This window comes from Electrona antarctica (genome assembly GCF_951216825.1).
Source record: "Electrona antarctica genome assembly, chromosome: 2".
Classification (NCBI taxonomy): Eukaryota; Metazoa; Chordata; class Actinopteri; order Myctophiformes; family Myctophidae; genus Electrona; species Electrona antarctica.
This window is the reverse complement of record NC_136807.1, coordinates 35,127,925-35,147,141: the sequence shown is the minus strand read 5'-3', so window position 1 is coordinate 35,147,141 and position 19,217 is coordinate 35,127,925. Positions and strand designations below refer to the sequence as shown.

Sequence of the window (19,217 nt, the reverse complement as noted above, 5' to 3'; positions counted from 1 at the left end):
CAGAGATATAGCGAGTCCAACACATCCACAATGCTGCTGCACACAGAGATATAGCGAGTCCAACACATCCACAGTAGTAATGCTGCTGCACACAGAGATATAGCGAGTCCAACACATCCACAATGCTGCTGCACACAGCCATGCAGTGAGTCCAACACATCCACAGTAGTAATGCTGCTGCACACAGAGATATAGCGAGTCCAACACATCCACATCCACAATGCTGCTTCACACAGAGATATAGCGAGTCCAACACATCCACAATGCTGCTGCACACAGAGATATAGCGAGTCCAACACATCCACATCCACAATGCTGCTTCACACAGAGATATAGCGAGTCCAACACATCCACAATGCTGCTGCACACAGAGATATAGCGAGTCCAACACATCCACATCCACAATGCTGCTTCACACAGAGATATAGCGAGTCCAACACATCCACAATGCTGCTGCACACAGCCATGCAGTGAGTCAAACACATCCACAGTAGTAATGCTGCTGCACACAGAGATATAGCGAGTCCAACACATCCACAGTAGTAATGCTGCTGCACACAGAGATATAGCGAGTCCAACACATCCACAGTAGTAATGCTGCTGCACACAGACATATAGCGAGTCCAACACATCCACAGTAGTAATGCTGCTGCACACAGCCATGCAGTGAGTCAAACACATCCACAGTAGTAATGCTGCTGCACACAGAGATATAGCGAGTCCAACACATCCACAGTAGTAATGCTGCTGCACACAGAGATATAGCGAGTCAAACACATCCACAGTAGTAATGCTGCTGCACACAGAGATATAGCGAGTCAAACACATCCACAGTAGTAATGCTGCTGCACACAGCCATGCAGTGAGTCCAACACATCCACAATATTATTTTCCACTTAACCCCTCCTCCCCCCCCCCCCCACACACACACACACGCACACGCATGCACATTGTTGAGCTGAGTACCTCAGCTGGGCTCTAGTCCGCTGGTTCCCAAACTGGGGACTAGAATAGTGCTAGTCTGACTCACAAAAGTAGGTCTACTAGCTGGTTGATCAATGAAAGACACAAAACATATCTTTACTTGATTTGTGACTATTTCACAAAGATGATTTAAAGAGGTGCATGCCGGGTCAGAATGATGTTTAAACTGGAACTAAAATTTAAGATGATAAATAATCCCTGTAGGATTCTCTTTCCTGACTGGATAAAAGTAGTATCCTGACCTGAAAATATATTTTCAACCTCTGTCACTGAACAGTCAATAGTAGTCATGTAATGCTATTGCGATTACTGATCGGAATATAGGAATTACACTTGAACAAAAACCTTTTCTTTAAAAAAAGAAAACAAATGTTAGTTTTACCACCATTAAAGGTATAGTATAGTTCAACCAAAAAAATACTTATTTTCTATCAATTACCCAGCCCCATAAAGTCTTGAATTCATGGAGATTCTTGACACATTCCTAAGCCAATAATTTGACGACCAGCATTGTATCCGCTAGGAGAATCAAAGGAGACTATTACTCTGCGTGGAGTCCAATACACTGCTTCATACACTGCGTCATACATTTATTGGCTTCGGAATGCGACAAAAAATAAAATATCTCTGTGAATCCAAGGGCTCCATGGTGTGGGTAATTTATAGATCTTTTTCTTTTTGGGGGTGAATTATCCTATCTGGGACTATCTGTCTAAATCAGGACGGCACGCATTCAGTTGGCAATGGTACCCTTTTTGCCGGTCCACAGCTCTCGCAGTTCCACTTGGCAGCCCAGGTCCCTGAGGGCTGCTCTGCACACGTCACCGCAGTCCTCCTGATAGGAGCGTAGAGCCTCACATATCAGGTCTTCGGCTCCCAGCTGCAGGATGGGCTGGCTGAAGTTGTTTGTGTGTGCCACAAGGTTCCTCATGAGCATGCATGCCTGTTTCTGCACGTTGACTTGGCCGGGGTGAGCCTTCATGGCCTGTATGGCGGCCATGGCTCCCCCATTGTCCATGATGACCTGGCAGTTGTTGGGTTTCCGCAGAGCCAGGACGGAGAGACATCCGCAGCCCTGCTCGCACACATTGGAGTTGCTCATGTGCACGTTCATGGCGACCACCATGAGTTGCACCCCGCCCGCGCTCACCACCATGTCCTTCACGTCGTCGTTTCCCGCTATGGCTCGTATGGCACACAGTGACTGTCGAACTACTTCCTGGGCCTCAAAGCTGTCTGCAAGCAGCGTCATCAGGAGTTTTAGCCCTCCGAGGTCACAGATGTCTTGACAGAACTCGTTCCTCACAGCCAGCCGGGACAAAGTGATACAGAGTTCACTGATGACAGGGATCTTATCGAGATGAGCCTTGGCAGCCTCGATGATAACTTTCAGTCCGCTGTGTTGCGTTACGATGAGCCTGACGTGTTCGTGAGCACGTCCAAAAGGAACTCTGACATCATCATCGAATGTCATGATCTTGAGACACACACTGGCCTCCTTAACCAGCTCGGCACATCTATTGTGCTTGCAGATGGCACCAGTCATCAGTGGCAGAACGCCAGCTGTCACCAAATCCAGACGATTCTGCTCGTGTTTCAGACAGCAGTGGCGTACAGTACGAAGGGCTGCACGTGTTACAGCAGGGTCAGCCCGGTACCTCCTTAGGATAGACAAAAGGAGATCCGTGCCTGCTTTGTCTAACAAGTCTGGCTGTCCATCAGTCAACACAGCCAGGGCAGCAAGAGTCACTAGCAGATGTCCTTGGTCCTCCAAACTCTTTCTGCAGCAGGAGAGAATGACGGGGTAGGCGCCGTTCTGAGCAGCCAGGTACCTCTGTGGAAATTCCAGTGAGCATTGATCAGTAAAGCGTTTGAGTTCTGCTGTCATGTTCCCGGAGTGTTGTCCAACTCGAAGGGACTCCAAGGCATGCAAGACCTCATGAGTTTTGCCCTCTTGTTTGCCATCAGATGAGGCTGTTGGTATAGCTTTCACTATGAAGCTTAGGTTCACACCTTGAGACACAAACTGTTCCACAGCCTCTCTCAGTGCATCTTCTGGATCCATGTCAAACTCCTCCATGTTCTCCTTGACGACCTCGTCAAAGGTCTCCTGTGTGACCCTTTGTGTAGACATTGTGATCCTTGTTAACACCACGCGGTGACAAACTACTGAACAGAATAAAATCACTTTCATGCTGTTTGGCGTTAATATAATGTTTTGACGACTACGTCATGCAATATGATGTTGGTCATCTCCATATTTGGGCAGAAACACATGTAGGCAGACATACTCGCACACACTGACATTTGTGGAAGTTATAGATACTAGAGGTTTGGGGCGCTATGCGGCCCTCACACCTCATAAGATTTCTGAACTCACGGCGCTGATTGGCCCATCTCTCCTTAGCAATTTCTTCTCAGTGGCTTTTAACTCTGTCCGATATTGGATTGCATTTTGGCTTAAGTCAGGCATAAATTAAATTGTGTAATTGCTGTCTTGTGTTATACTTTTCTTTTAATCTGACCTCGTATGGCACTTTCTTTGGTTGACCAGTGGTCTTAGTAAATGTGCTTTATAAATAATGTTTGATTTGAATTAAATTCAACTACACTACACTGCACAATCCTGAGTGTTTATTTAGCCACATGAACCCTAACATCCGTGTTCTGGGCATGTCAACATTCCATAAAAACAGGACGTGCTGATCGACAACCTCACAACACGCAACGGGAAGCGATGTGAGCTTGTTGATCGACTATTTTCTCTATTTGCCGTACAGCAGAGTATATAGTTTTGGTTAACGGAGAGTGTACAGATGGGGATTAAATTAACTCTCAGGATTTTTAACTATGTACTTCTGAGATCAGAATGTTCCTCTTGGTACAACTCCCAGGCAGTTGTCGGTGGAGGAATCTGTCCTGCCGTGCGCGCGCGAGATAGCGCTGTCTGTGGGGATCTCTGTCTATCTGTCTGGAGGAATGAGACAGATGTTTACTCTGATTGGACACAAGGAAACCGCCTCTCGCGTTTATACCCGCAACCGCCTGTCTCGTCGGCCTCAGATTGCCTGCTGATAGAAAAACAATATTGTCTCTCCTCGTGCAACACTCAAGAAAGCCATTCAGTTCGGGCTGTGAGAGAAACAGCTGCCATTACACACACGCACACGCACGCACACACACACACACACACACACACACACACACACACACACACACACACACACACACACACACACACAGTCGTACATACACACGTGCATATGCACAACTCCTCCACACCAAGCACTGCAGCAGATGGAGACATCCTTCATTATAGCTTTACATAATTACTTTTTTGTTTGACCGGGTCCATTTGGTTCCATTTGTGCACTTCTCAGTTACATTTGGTTGCTCTCTCTCTCTCTCTCTCTCTCTCTCTCTCCCCCTCCCTCCCTCCCTCCCTCACACACTAGCTTTTCACAGCAAGTGTTGAGGTGACATGAGAAGAGAAAAGTGAGTCTAGCTAGCAATCAAAAAAGTTAAAGTTGCAGAAAGAGAAGAATGAGAAGAAACGAGCATGAGTGAACGAGAGGAAAGCTAATGGAAATAGAGGAGAGGAGAGTGGGAGTGTGCAGTAGGACTGGGTACAGATAAGACGGTGGTTGTATCAGTAATTGTAATCTGCAGTGGGCCACATGGCTTTGCATGTAAATCTAATAGACTGTTGGCTTCACTCACTATGTGCTCAGTGTAAACTGTAAACTCACATACACTATTGACTGTACTTATATTCGCTATGTACTCAGACAGACAGAAAAGGAAACAAACACTCAAGTATTCAGGGAGGCAGACAATGGTAGAGTTGTGTTAAAGCTACAGTCTGGAACTTCTAGTAGTCTATGATGTCCTACATATCCAATGTCATACTGACATCATAGTACTTAGTCTGTCATAGGTGACAGACTGTCCACACATTGTCCACGATCACCATATTCTCAAATAGACAATGTCACAGAGCTAACGAGCTAATAAAACGAGATAACCTGCCCTTAAGGTGGACTGACCTTATTCCACTTAAACCTCTATAGTCTTGGAGAACTGCACTTTAGTTACAACTGTACTTTAAATGCTTTATTCCATTTACAGTACACCAAATCACTTCGGAAAAAGTAGCCGATGCACAATGCGACCCGTTGTGATTGTGAGCTTGTACACCAGCTCCTTTTGCTGAATGCTCCCCCAGAATAGAACATGGACCAGCATTCATTTAGTGACAGTCTCACCTACTCCTCCTAAATAACCTACGTTAGCTGCAGAGGCTCTCAAAATCACGCACGCACACACACCCACACACACAAAGATAGAGCTATTTTTGAGGGGCGCTAGCCCCTCCCATGCCCAGCTTTGTCTGTTTGTGTGAACACAAACACGATGATTTGACTGGCTGATCATCCCATAGCGATGAGTTGATTGGCTTAGCAAATCATATTGAGGATAAAATGTGAGGGCAGAAAAGTGAAGATGCCAGAAGTGAATAGCCGGAATGATATTTGTTATGATTTGCCCCTCACTTCACGCGAGTGTGATTTTAAATTTTTGCCAGCTGCTTGCAAAGCAGCTGGACAACATGTTGATCCAACTCTATAGTCAGAGGATATTAATACAATCTGGGAATACATTTCTTACCAAGAATGTTCTTCGATGTGTTTGTAAGGGTGTCTACTAACATATCCCACGTTGTTTTTTATTCAACCACCCTAGGGGAATTTTTAACAGCTGCTGAAAGTTGCTAATTAGCTTCAGCCTACACCTTTTTTAGTCATAACAATGTATCTGTATTCATAACAAATCATTCATTTTTGTACATTAATTAAAGACCAAAATAAAACATTGAAAGTGAAAGTGAAGTTGGGGTACCATCAACAACCAATATCAGGCAAAATGTTCTAAATTTCATAATGCCTTAAAGGACCACTTCACCACTTTTCAACCTATCTTCATATAATAGGTCCTCACTAATAATCATGATAAAATGGCACAATTTCTTTCTACTCAGTCTGTGTCTCAGGAGGGCTGTGGGCAGTTCAGAAACCCGTCCACCAGTGACATCATCATTAGGCAGATTTTTTTTTTTCTTTACAAAAATGTTTAGATTTTTGAGAAAGATAGCTTCCATTTTCGCATTGCAACTTTTCAGGACTAGAAAGCCTGCAGTTTCTATTAGCTTGGATTCCCCATCGATGATGTCACTGGTAGACGGGTTTCTGAAATGCCAACAGACAGCCCTCCTATGCGACACAGACCGAGTAGAAAAGAATTGTGCCATTTTATCATGATTATTAGTGAGGACCTATAATATGAAGATAGGTTGAAAAGTGGTGAAGTGGTCCTTAAGTAGCATGTGACATTTGTGATGACGGCTATGGCCGTTTTTAGCCCAAGAAGTGTTTTTCGTGCAAAACTAATGCTTGGAATGGATTCAGAATCATGAAAACCCTAGTTTTGCTGTCAAAAAATCCCCTAGGGTGGTTGAATAGAAACCAATGTGGGATATGTTAGTAGACACTTTACAAACACATTGGTGAAGAAAATTCTTCCCAGATTTGACATTATTCTGATAATATTACCTGACTATCTACTAGCTACCGATAGTAGAGACTTCTTCTTCATTGGCTGCCTCTAAGCCAATGGGAGACTTACCCATAAAACCCATATTCTGAACACCGCAAGCCGTGAGCATGAGGCAGAGGCTGAGGCTGAGGCTGAGGCTGAGGCACACAAACTGATTATAGCTGTTCATAAACGAGAGCTTTCTGCAGCTGGCAATTATGACCGAGTTATTCTTGTTTCTTCTTTTTTCCCCTCTATTTCCTCCCTCCTGGGGCCTGCAGCCCCCACTGAGCTAAACGGCAGTGAAAACAGGGAGGAGGTGCAGTTTAAACAGGGACAGTGAGAGGCCTTCTCTCTGTGCGTCTGTCAAGGGTTAATTATCACTAACATTGTTATTGAGTGCAAATTTATTGCCTTGCTGCAAGCTATGTGTTAAATAAACGCACCAAACAGAGCACACTGCTGCTGCTATCAGATGGCAACACATTAACACAACACACTCACGCATGCATGCACACACACACACACACACACACACACACACACACACACACACACACACACACACACACACACACACACACACACACACACACACACACACACACACACACACTCTCTCTCTCTTTAGGTAGGGTTCGACTGATATGTTTATTGTTCAAGGCCATAGCAATGTTGTTGTTTTTTCTTAATGAAGCTACTGATATTAATAGTTTCTATTCCTGTGCAGAAAGACAAAACTGGAATACATTTCTAGGGCAATTCCGTTTTGCAAAATCTAATTAAAGTATTCAAATTTAATGCAAATATTGGTCTTGATATATCGACAGTCCGATATCTGTCAAATTCTAGTTTTTGGTATACTTGCACCCCCCCCCCCCCCCTCCAAAAAAAACCTGCACGTGCGCATGCATGTGCATGTGTGTGGAGCAGAGTTCCAGCGTCCTGGAGCCAGTGCCACTGTAAACAGTAGACCTCTGTAAACCCACACAGTGACAGCTTAGCAGCCTCCATCCATCTGTCCTCCATAACAACACCACCACCTCCTCCCCGAGGAGATGGCTGAGAACACAGCTCTCCTGAGGACCATTCACTACTGTGTGTGTGTGTGTGTGTGTGTGTGTGTGTGTGTGTGTGTGTGTGTGTGTGTGTGTGGGTGTGGGGGGGGGGGGGGGGGGTCTTTCTGCCTATGTGTCTGTCTGTCTGTCTGTCTGTTTCTTTCCGTTTGTCGATATACACACACGCGCGCACACACACTCTATCTCTCTTCTCCCTTGCTTCTAAATAGTCTGTTCACACCTCAGGCTGTATGCTGAGCTGATTGGTATGCGGGTTAGCATAATGTAGGATAATACATTTGTAAGCTTATCTTTCCTTTAGCTCACAGCAAGCAGCTGCCTCATTCAATTATGCCTCTTCTAAATAACTGCAAGTTGTTGATGTCTGGTTTTTTATTCGTTCTTTTTTTTTTTACCCCAGTCCTTTACATTTGTTTTTAATTTAGACTTGGGGTGTGCTTCATCTTATCTTCAGTCTGACTTATACTGAAAAAGGCAATCGTGCAACAAGCTCATAACATGTCACATCCTGCTTGTAGAGCTGCTCATAACATGTCACATCCTGCTTGTAGAGCTGCTCATAACATGTCACATCCTGCTTGTAGAGCTGCTCATAACATGTCACATCCTGCTTGTAGAGCTGCTCATAACATGTCACATCCTGCTTGTAGAGCTGCTCATAACATGTCACATCCTGCTTGTAGAGCTGCTCATAACATGTCACATCCTGCTTGTAGAGCTGCTCATAACATGTCACATCCTGCTTGTAGAGCTGCTCATAACATGTCACATCCTGCTTGTAGAGCTGCTCATAACATGTCACATCCTGCTTGTAGAGCTGCTATTTTTGTCGTGCAACACATGTAGACATGTAATACACAAAACTACGCAGAACAGCAAAACTTATATGAAACTTGCAAAACTCACGAAACTGAAGACTTTAAGTCTTTAGATGTATATGTCCAGTGTATATGAATGGGTGCAGAAAAGTCAGTCAGTCAGTCCAGCCTGGATGCTTTAGATATTAAACAAAATTAGTTTTTGTGGCATTCCTGAGACAATTATTTCCTAGCGGAGAATCCGCCAGTCATCAAATTATTGGCTGAGGAATGCGACAAAAAAACAAAACAAATCCATGAAAATGAACTTTATTTGTCAGTCGGTGGTGTGTTGTAGCCAGACATAATGATACGACTGTTGATATTACATATCGATGCGATCTGCGTTATTATGACCTTAATTTTCATGGCAGGTACATTCCAAAGCAACTAATAATAACCACGTTATGGTGACATAATGTTACAATGTTTACAATACATTCATTCGAGTCTTCTTCTTCTGCTATTGGAAATAGGAAGCCATTTACGCATTTTCCATTGTTGTGGTCAACAGTGCCCCCAGCTGGAACATTAGCATGAATTAGCTTTATGCGGACCAAAATAAACACACTTTTTACAAAATATCGTTGTTAATACTTCTTTCTGTGCTATTTCTGTTAGCCAGTTAGTAAAAGACTAGTATTATCTTCCAAAACGATTGTGTACAAAGAGGCGGATTTTAGCGGAATTTGCATACTTTAGCAGGGAAGCCGTATGTCTAGTTAGCATTGGTTAACCCAATGGTTATAACATTAGACATAGTGACATGTTTAAGGATTTATTTCATATTTATATGTCGATATCAGCTCTGACATTTATTTCAGACCTGCTCTAACATGACATGAATAATAATATAGCTTCAGATTATTTTAGACAGAAAAATAAAAAAGGACAAAGAAAATAGTTTTTCAGCTGTCCTCAACAGTTGCCACCCCCGCGATGGCAGTCCGTATATCGCGTGTGGTCACATATACATTTAATGTAGCAGGTGCTTAAACAAACATACGCCCACTGCTTGCTTTGATAACGAATCCTGATACAGTAAGTATATAAGGGAAGTCCTAGAGTCTTTGCATTGATTGGTTCTGTAATGCAGTCATTATTTTGAAACTTCTGAATAATTTCCTCGCAGTTCAAGCTCCTACTTTTAATTTAGATGTCACCAGACGAACTGGTAGATCTCCGTGATCTCCCTTTATGTCTAGCCCCTAACATGGCACCATTGGCAGACTATTTGGATTTTCAGTGCCATACCAAAGCGACCAAAGCGATAATGTGACAGCAGGCAGATTTGCTGAATGACAGACAGGCGTAGATGCAGAGACGTATATTATCAATGTACAATGTATCTAAATAATGCTATCTTAATAACATTCATAGCATTGTGAACCAAGTAACCAACATAGTGCATTGTACAGCTAGCATCTATCAATTCAAAATAGATCTGTCCCATCAATTTCTGCAATTCCTACAGTGACTTCAATGCAAGCTCGATGTAACATCATACACTTTTAAGTTTCACTTCTACCCCCTCTCTCCCTCTGGCTCTGTACTTCTTCCACTCACTCTCTCGCTCTCTTTTTCCACCTCCCTCTTTCCCACTCCTCCCTTGCATCTCTCTGCCTGTCTCTCCTCCTGTTTATGAGACACAGCTGATCTGCACTGATTCGATTCAATGTTCAGCAGCCATGATAATCATGATGAATATCCTGTGTGTGTGTGTGTGTGTGTGTGTGTGTGTGTGTGTGTGTGTGTGTGTGTGTGTGTGTGTGTGTGTGTGTGTGTGTGTGTGTGTGTGTGTGTGTGTGTGTGTGTGTGTGTGTGTGTGTGTGTGTGTGTGTGTGTGTGTGTGTGTGTGCACGCGCGCGCACGCACGTCCGCCTTCATGCATGCGTGCACAGGTGTGTGAACTCTCTCCTCTTTCTGTGTTCATAACACTCCTTGAAGCCTCTGTGATGTCAGCAGTATGAGCGATGAATAGTTCTCGTCATTCAGAAGTACTGCTTCACTTAAGTTCAGTTCCTTTGGGTCACGCGGTGCCACTTGCACAAGGCCGCCTCCAGGAAGAAGTAAACAAACACAATGGGTGCATGTGGAACGAGGTTAGAGGTTATATAGGGTTATACACACACATATGATAGGCACGCACATACTGGTTTATAAAGAATATTTATGCAAAATATACAAAGTATCTTATGAGAAATATAAATAATATGCTAAACATCCCCCTGCACATTGTTTTTTGGGTCAATACCACATTTGTTGTAGAAGCTGAAAATACATTTCCCTAAACACATAATGGAGAGTACTTTGTTAACAGTCCCTACAGTAAGTATAGCTCCATGGTTGGGTTGGTCAAATAGCCAATATGAAACTAACTACTTCACTTAATGTTAACGAAGTCCACACGAAGTCCACACCCACAACACCAGAGGGAGTGCAACGAACCATGTACAACCCAGATTCGGCACAAACAAGGGACTAAATTCTTTTCGCTCCTATGCCACCAAAATGTGGAACGCCCTACCAACTGTCATTAAGACATGCGAATCCCTTGACTCTTTCAAAACCGCTCTCAAAGGGCACCTACGGACGGCTGCAATTCGAAACTGGCCCCTGTAAAATCGGAATCCCTCAAACACGAACGCAAGGACAACACTAGAGACGGTCGCGGCCACACAGCCAACTCAAGGTATGGCCACTGAGCCAACTTGGGGACCCAACGCAGCTCCTCCAAGGAAAACAAACAAATTAACGGAGCTGAACGTGAATCCCCCCCCACCGCCCACCCCTTTTTTCCCCTCACTGTATATGTTTCTTTTCCCTTTTTACCTCCTTTATGATGAATTCCTGTTCTGTCTATAGAAGTGTCTATTTGTACGTCTCTAAATGTTTTGATGATTTGAACATGGTGGACCCTATTGGAAACAAGTGTAATGCTTAATTGGGTCGTCCACTCACAGTTAACAGCCTTTGTATTGAGTTTGTGCTTGAAATGTACTGTAATCCTGCAAACTGTTAATAAATTCTTCAATCAATCAATCAATCAAACTACCTTTTGTATCAAGATGTATATTGAAAAAAAATATATGTCCTTGCATATTCCTATCAAATGATTACATTGACTGTGACACAGAGGATACGAGCAGAGTGGAGCCGCTGCTCATCTCCTTGTCTGTCGGCGCGACCGGGCATGCTCAAACATGTGGTGCGCAGCCCAGGTCGGGGTGGCTCGGAGCGTAGAGCGGTCCTCGCTCCAAAGCCGCTAGGGATGCTCCGGTCAGGTTTTCGGGGACTGATCCCGATCACCGATTGTTTTTCTCATGATCGGCCGATGCAGATCTTGTGCGTAAGGGACACATTCGAATATTTCCAAAGTTATGATATGTCATGATATGTGGGGGTTATGATATGTGGGGAGGAAGGGGAGAATGTTAAGGCCTGTCACAAAGATGAAAATGATATTATACTATGGGCTCTGTTTTCGTCCATGCTAAACCCCTTATCCCTAAACTACTTTGCCTTTTTTTTTACTACTTGAAAAACTTTTGAATAGTTAAAATAGCCAAACTACATCGACACGTTGTGAGCTTGTAGATTGGCTATTTTAACTATTCAAAAATGTTTTTCAAAGTAGTAAAAAAAGTAGTTTAGGCATAAGGGGTTTAGCATGGACAAAAACAGAGCCCTACCGATATTGTCCCTTATCATTTGACCCATTTAGGCCTGACCTCAAAACTTTTAAAAATCCTTCTAAATCCTGAAAAAATCCTTCTACATTTTCACGTTTTTTCAAAAATAGCAGACCTACAAGCTCGTAGCTTGTAGATCTGCTATTTTTCAATAGCTAAATTATAACATAATGTTTAAAACACCAAAAGGGGTTCCCGCCCAAAATGGGTTAACTGTCCTTTTGCGCAGATCACGCAAACCTCAGCAAAAAGAAAAGGACAATATCGATGGCCTCCAACTGTATATATATCTGATATTCATACCACTTAAATGGTGTAAAAGATGGGTTTCTCCGATCACTGATCGGAGTGAATATCGGCCGATACGTCTGATCACCGATCGGTGGCCGATTATCAGAGCATCTCTAAAAGCCGCTCCATGCTCAATTATTATCAACTAACCGGTTAATTGGCCGATAAGGTTATCAAAATTAATTAATTCATTAATACTTGTGAGTATGCCTACTCACAAGTGTGTGAATTGGATATGAAGCGTCCATAGCTTTAAATAAATTATATAACCTTATCTTAAGAGACAAGACCTCTCGTCTCCGCAGCAGCGGTTAAGAAAAAGTAAAGGGTAAACTTGCAGTGGCAGTCATATTGAAGGTCATGAATGCATACAGTGGAATACGGATTGGTTAAAACTTAAAACAACGTTTCATTAATTAAAATAAGTTCCGGGTTGCAGCTTTAAATAGATCAATATAAAATGCTGTGTACTGCGGTACCAGGCTGGCTTAAAGAAAACAGTGGCTGTCCGTACTGATTAAGATGTTTTATGGCAACCGAGACAAAACGATTTTCTATAGATGTTATTCTTTGCCAAGGGGACTCTGTACAGTACCTTTGTCCTGAGGGCAGTAGCTGAAAGTGGAGATTTAAGGGATGGCTGAGGGCGTCTGGGAATTTGCCCTGCAAGCATTAAAGTACTTTACTGTGTGTACCTGAAGATTTTTGGTACTCATCGTGTTGCACCCTGAGGGGAAATGCACCCATCTCTAACTGCCTATCACAGATGGGGCAAAGTAACATGGTCAATGGATTGTGCCAGGAACTTCAATGCAATGAAGCATTTTTGTGATTCTTCTCATTTCACATGTCTAGGCTACAGTGGCGTGCACAGACATTTAGAGGGGCAGGTGCTCAAGTGAAAAAAAGGGAACCTTACCTTGTGCAGCGCGTGGAACCGGCCAGTTGCCTTAATAGTGTGAGATTTATAGATTTTGGGGCCTAAATAATATATTAGAAGCTTTTTATCAATAATTGATCAATGTCACCATGGTCCACATGCTGTACCAAAAAACAAAAACAAATTCTATTTATTTTTTATTTTCAAAAGGGCACATTATTTTGTCCAGAGGGAAAAGGTCTATCTGTGCACGCCACTGCTAGGCTACTTAATCATGGTAACATGGTACAGTGCCTCAATGGGTCTGCATGCATGAAGACTTTGTATACCATGGTCAGGGGTGGAAGAATCCACTGATAGAAGCACTTTTATTTACTTAAACAAAAGAAGAATATGAGTACACAGATTCTTGACCTAACTTCAAGAATGGCAATCAGTAGTAGTAGCAAAGAACTCGATCTCAAACATATATCTGCCTTCAGATTATTCTTCTGTGTGTGTGTGTGTGTGTGTGTGTGTGTGTGTGTGTGTGTGTGTGTGTGTGTGTGTGCACCATTAACCCGGTCGATGTCAAATTTTGCACTGGTATTGCACACACACTCCCAGGAGGCTGACTTTTGAAAAACACATTTTACTCCTCCAGATATTGATATTTCTTAGTTTTTCACTGTACCACGAGACATGATGACTACTGTACATCTGGTTGCAGGTGTGATGCACGAGAGATGTAAATGCTGAGAGTGCCAAATGATGGTATCATCAACACTTTTCTGTGAACCTTTATTGGTTTGGTTTCACATGATTGAAGTTGCTTGGACGAAGATCCTTCCTCTGACATTGAACTCCTTGACGTTGAAAGCAAAAAAAGAAAATAAATTAATCGAGAGATTAATTTCACACCCAAATATTATGCTCTATGAAAAATGCTCATGAAAAGTTAATCCTGAATATGATTTGGGTTGCGGCCAATTATCTGTGATACGTGTGTGTGTGTGTGTGTGTGTGTGTGTGTGTGTGTGTGTGTGTGTGTGTGTGTGTGTGTGTGTGTGTGTGTGTGTGTGTGTGTGTGTGTGTGTGTGTGTGTGTGTGTGTGTGTGTGTGTGTGTGTGTGTGTGTGTGTGTGTGTGTGTGTGTGTGTGTGTGTGTGTGTGTGTGTGTGTGTGTGTGTGTGTGCGCACCATTAACCCGGTCGATGTCAAATTTTGCACTGGTATTGCACACACTCCCAGGAGGCCGACTTTTGAAAAACACATTTCTTTATATTACTCTATATTCTGTCCAAAAACCCTGCAAATCGTTACACACTATCTCTATAGTCATGTGTTCAAGACGGATCTGTCCGATATTTCATATTCCATCCTAATTGGCTAACCTTGGCTTTCAAAGTTTGAAGGATTCGCCCGTTTAGAACAAAAAGCCTCAAATCATGAACGCAGTGTGTAATTTAAGTGAAATCTTTCACAGACTTTCCTACTACTAGGCTGAGGAATATATCCCCCCCTTTTCACATTGGCCTGTTATAGCGCCACCAACAGGTGGATTTTTGCAAAACACATTTTTGGAACAAAATGCCTCAAATCATCCAATTGCCATCCAAGGCGTAAGAACCCTTTTCACATTGGCCTATTATAGCGCCACCAGGAGGCCACAACCTGACCTGCCCTGGTGGAGACCTGTGCCCCGAGGGGCACTTTATCTAGTTACACTCCTTTATTGTATTCTTTATTATGCTGACTGCATAGATCTGTTGAAGAGTTTAAATGATAATATACTGTATGTTCTATACTACATCCTAAATCAGTGCTGTAGTAGTCCAGGTTTTTTCAGACAGTATACCATAATTATTCCCTGCGCAACATGCGCACATACAGTATACGCTTGAGCGTGGTCAATGTATGAAACGATTAGCAGACGGTATACGCGTTGTTTTTCTCCAAGAACTTCTGCACGGCATACTACAAATATAGCGTGTAACGGTAGACTACACCACTGTCCTAAATGATGGGTGGTGGTGACTTTCAGTGTGTATTTGTGTGTCTTTGCAGGCTCAGCAGTTGCAGAAGAAAGACGTGGAGGTGAAAGCCCTGGAAGCTTTCTACAGAGAGCAGTTGGTCCAATTTGAGATGAGGGTATGGAAACCACACACACACAAACATGCACATGCATGCACATGCACGCTCACACACACCTGCATGCAACGCACACACACACACACACACACACACACACACACACACACACACACACATGCGTGCGCGTGGCGTAGCATGTGTTGGTTCCATTTGTACACTCTGAGAGTTAAATAGATGATTTTCCAGTGTATAGTTCATATGGATGCAGTCAGAGCAGCAGCAGGATGACAGGGTGTGAATGGATACAAATGTTCATGTCATGCACCTCGTTATTGGATCATCCCTCCGTGAACATCCCCCTCTCCTCTGCTCCTCTAGCCCGCAATGCTGGACTTTAACCACGTTTCAAAAATAGCAACAAAAAAACCCCCCATCACAATGAAATGTATTGTGAGCTTGTAGATCTGCTATTTATATATATATATTTTATCTTTTAAGATATTCTTTATTTGTTATGTATTTCTGAATAATATATTTGAAAAATGTCGGACAAGAACAGATTTTCAAGCTAACAACACATGGCATTATAATGCCATGTGTTGTTAGCTTGAAAATCTGTTCTTTCATTTGCATACAGTAGGTATATATACCTACTGTATGCAAATGAAAGCCCTATCCCATGGTACCTGTTTTTATTTTTTATTTTCGGTGCACGCCCCGGAAATATGGCGTTTTATTTATTTTATTTTAGCCTATTCCCGGCCAAAATTCCCAGGTAGTCATGCAAAAGGCAAAAATGGCACATTCGCTTTCACATTACAACCAACCAACATAGTGCAACATTGTCTGTAGGAGCCATTCCGATGGTGGCATATTATTTGTTAGTTGGCATTCGGCAGTATTCTTTTTTCGACACTTGGTGGCGGGCTTTAGATTGACAGCACTGGGGTGTGTATTTAGAGGCTTTAGATTGACAGCACTGGGGTGTATTTAGAGGGTCAGAGGTGGGATCCATAATAACGTGTTGCGGAAAAAACAACAAAAACAGACAGTCAAAGTTGGGGGATGACATCACCGGTCTGTGAGTGTGGGGGTGTCACATTGTTTCACAAGGGGGAATTAAGAACCACAGCTGCACTCATCAGCAATCACATCCAAGGCAATACATAATAAAACATAAGATACAATCAATTATATTTGATAAACTGTGCCTCTGGAGTGATGGATTCGCATGGCTTTGTAATTGGTTAGTAAAACGAGAGAGGAGATGTGAATATTGTGATCTTTACGGGAAAAGGGCAGGGATACTCTAAAGCACTGTCTCTCTCATGCAACACCAAATACAAACACAAGAAGAAAGGGCATTCCACTGCACATCAACCAGGTAGAGTTTGGCAGGTTGGGGCATCACAAGTAGATAGGAAGGCACTGGAACACCTCCTTTTTTTTAATAAAGATGCAAAGTACATTGAAATGGGACAATCATTTTGCTGTAGCCTAAGTCGGTTCCATCTTCGTCAGGTTTAAGGAAGGCTCTGCTCCAGTGCCCTTTCTACCAGATATGAACATTCAGTAAAAACACAATATTCAAAACAAACTATATGAAGATTTAAAAGAGCTTTCTGCTACCTTTTTCCTTCTGCGTGTGTGTGTGTGCGTGCGTGCGTGCGTGTGTGTGTGTGTGTGACATTTCCCAGACCGTGCTGCAGACGGCGGGGACCTTTCACTCCTCTCTGGGGGAAACGGTACTCTCAGCTCAGAGTAGAGGAGACCTTTAAAGGGACATTTTGCTTCAGATGAAGTCGGAGCTTTAAGTTGTCGTGTGCTCTGCTATGTGTGAACTGGTCCAACAGGTGGTGGTATTGGGACATATTGTTGAATCATGTTGATTGATGTACCCAACTATCCTCAATGTTTACGGAGGAGGTTTTGGCCTCTCATTTTCTGTCTCTCTCATTATCTCTATTCTCTATTATCTCTATTCATTCTTTATTTCTGTCTCTCTCTCTCTCTCTCTCTCTCTCTCTCTCTCTCATATTCATTCTTTATGTCTCTCTCTCTCTCTCTCTCTCTCTCTCTCTCTCTCTCTCTCTCTCTCTCTCTCTCTCTCTCATATTCATTCTTTATGTGTGTCTCTCTCTCTCTCTCTCTCTCTCTCTCTCTCTCTCTCTCTCTCTCTCTCTCTCTCTCTCTCTCTCTCTCTCTCTCTCATATTCATTCTTTATGTGTCTCTCTTATTCTCTCTCTCTGTCTCTCATTCTCTCTACTTTTCTCCCTCGCTGTGGAGCTCATTTAAGAGTCATGGCGGGTAAAACCTGTGTGGGAGCACACTGTACACACCACCATTAACTCCGTATAGAAACCAACATGCGGGTGGCACATGCCATATCCTAGCCTAGGGGGTACGATTATAATCGTAGATAGCAGAGAAAGAATTAACCAAAAAACACAGGTTGCTTACAATGGTGTTTTGTTCATGGAATTGTGACAGTGAATTTGATTGGTTGAATAGTTTATTAGCAGTTTTCAGGGGGAAAAAGCACAGGGATGTACAGTTAAATACAAGGTCTGCTAAGAGGATTTAAACCCAAGAAAGCCTATGCCAGATGGCTGATTCCTGGAATTTCTTCTTTTGTCAAGCAAAGTTGACAATTATTTAAGTAGAAAAGAGAAAGAAATGCATAGAAGGCATAATTATGTGTGTCTCTTTGTAATTTTCAAGAGTCTAGTTTAGTTAGAGCATGCATATTGTTTCAATATAAATGTCAAAATGGAGGGGTTTATGAAGGTATACTTTTGTCTGTAAATAACTTACTTTATTTCTGGTGAGGTATTGTAGCTTGTTGTTGCCTTTGTCCTAAATGTCCTAATATTCTACAGTATATGAATGATTGTCTTGGCACCCATCCATGGCACCAATCTATCAACTCTGTCTCTCTCTGTCTCGTCATCCTGAAATTAGGGATGTGCATTGACTGACCAAAATGATCTTCTGCTTAATAATGAATATTCTATTCTATCCCGTACACCTACATTACTCACATTATTCTTTTTAATGGAAGGGTTGAAAGGTTCAAGCTCTAGTAGCATAGTAATCATTGCTATAGAGTGTTTGTTCAGTGACAAGGGTCTCCCCATCTCTCCATGCTTAAACACAAAATAAATACTGTATTCAAGTGTGTCACCAATTTCATCCAAGCAGGAGAAACAACCCATTTATCAGCTTCAATTTGATTCTGTTCCCATTCCAATTGTGCCTCTTTTTCTTGTTTCACACACTTGTGTGTGACTCACTGCATGAAGTGTTGTGATTTCATGGAAATGTGTGAATGTCACATTCCTGATCTAACATACCATAGGAGGCCGTGGCAAAACTATCACAAAAAAATCACACCCGTGTGAAGTGAGGGGTGCTCTTATCATCATACGTCATCATACATCATCTCATTCTGGTCAATCATTAGTCTTTTATTTAATGCTTGGGTTTACACAAACACTCAAAACTGGCCAATGGCCATTCATTATCAATGGCATTTAATGTTTGTGTTGGGACAATGACGTAAAACTGGCCATTCATTATCAATGGCATTTAATGTTTGTGTTAGGACAAAGTTTGTGTTTTCACGCACACTAAAAGCTGGACATAGGAACCTCACAAATGTATAAACTCCAAAGCAAGTACTCTCACAGTGTAATCCAAGGAGGAAAGCACTGTCGAGGTTATAAGTTAATGTTATAAATGGAGTATGCTCTCATTAAGGTTGGCCGCC

General features: G+C 42.6%; 2 protein-coding genes across 2 annotated transcripts in view; one reads left to right on the top strand and one right to left on the bottom strand.

The window, feature by feature from the left end:
• The window catches only part of chchd6a (coiled-coil-helix-coiled-coil-helix domain containing 6a), a 91,810-nt gene that overhangs the window by 14,831 nt on the left and 57,762 nt on the right, over positions 1-19,217 (top strand). Inside the window, exon 5 of the mRNA XM_079495724.1 lies at positions 15,421-15,504. Coding sequence (XP_079351850.1) covers positions 15,421-15,504 — 84 coding nt within the window. The remainder of the gene's footprint in view (positions 1-15,420; positions 15,505-19,217) is intronic.
• On the bottom strand, positions 1,718-3,118 carry LOC306917447 (armadillo repeat-containing protein 6-like; the record flags this gene model as incomplete). The annotated part of the gene is made up of 1 exon (XM_079495674.1): positions 1,718-3,118. One exon carries the CDS (start codon positions 3,116-3,118, stop codon positions 1,718-1,720), a length of 1,401 nt encoding a protein of 466 aa, XP_079351800.1.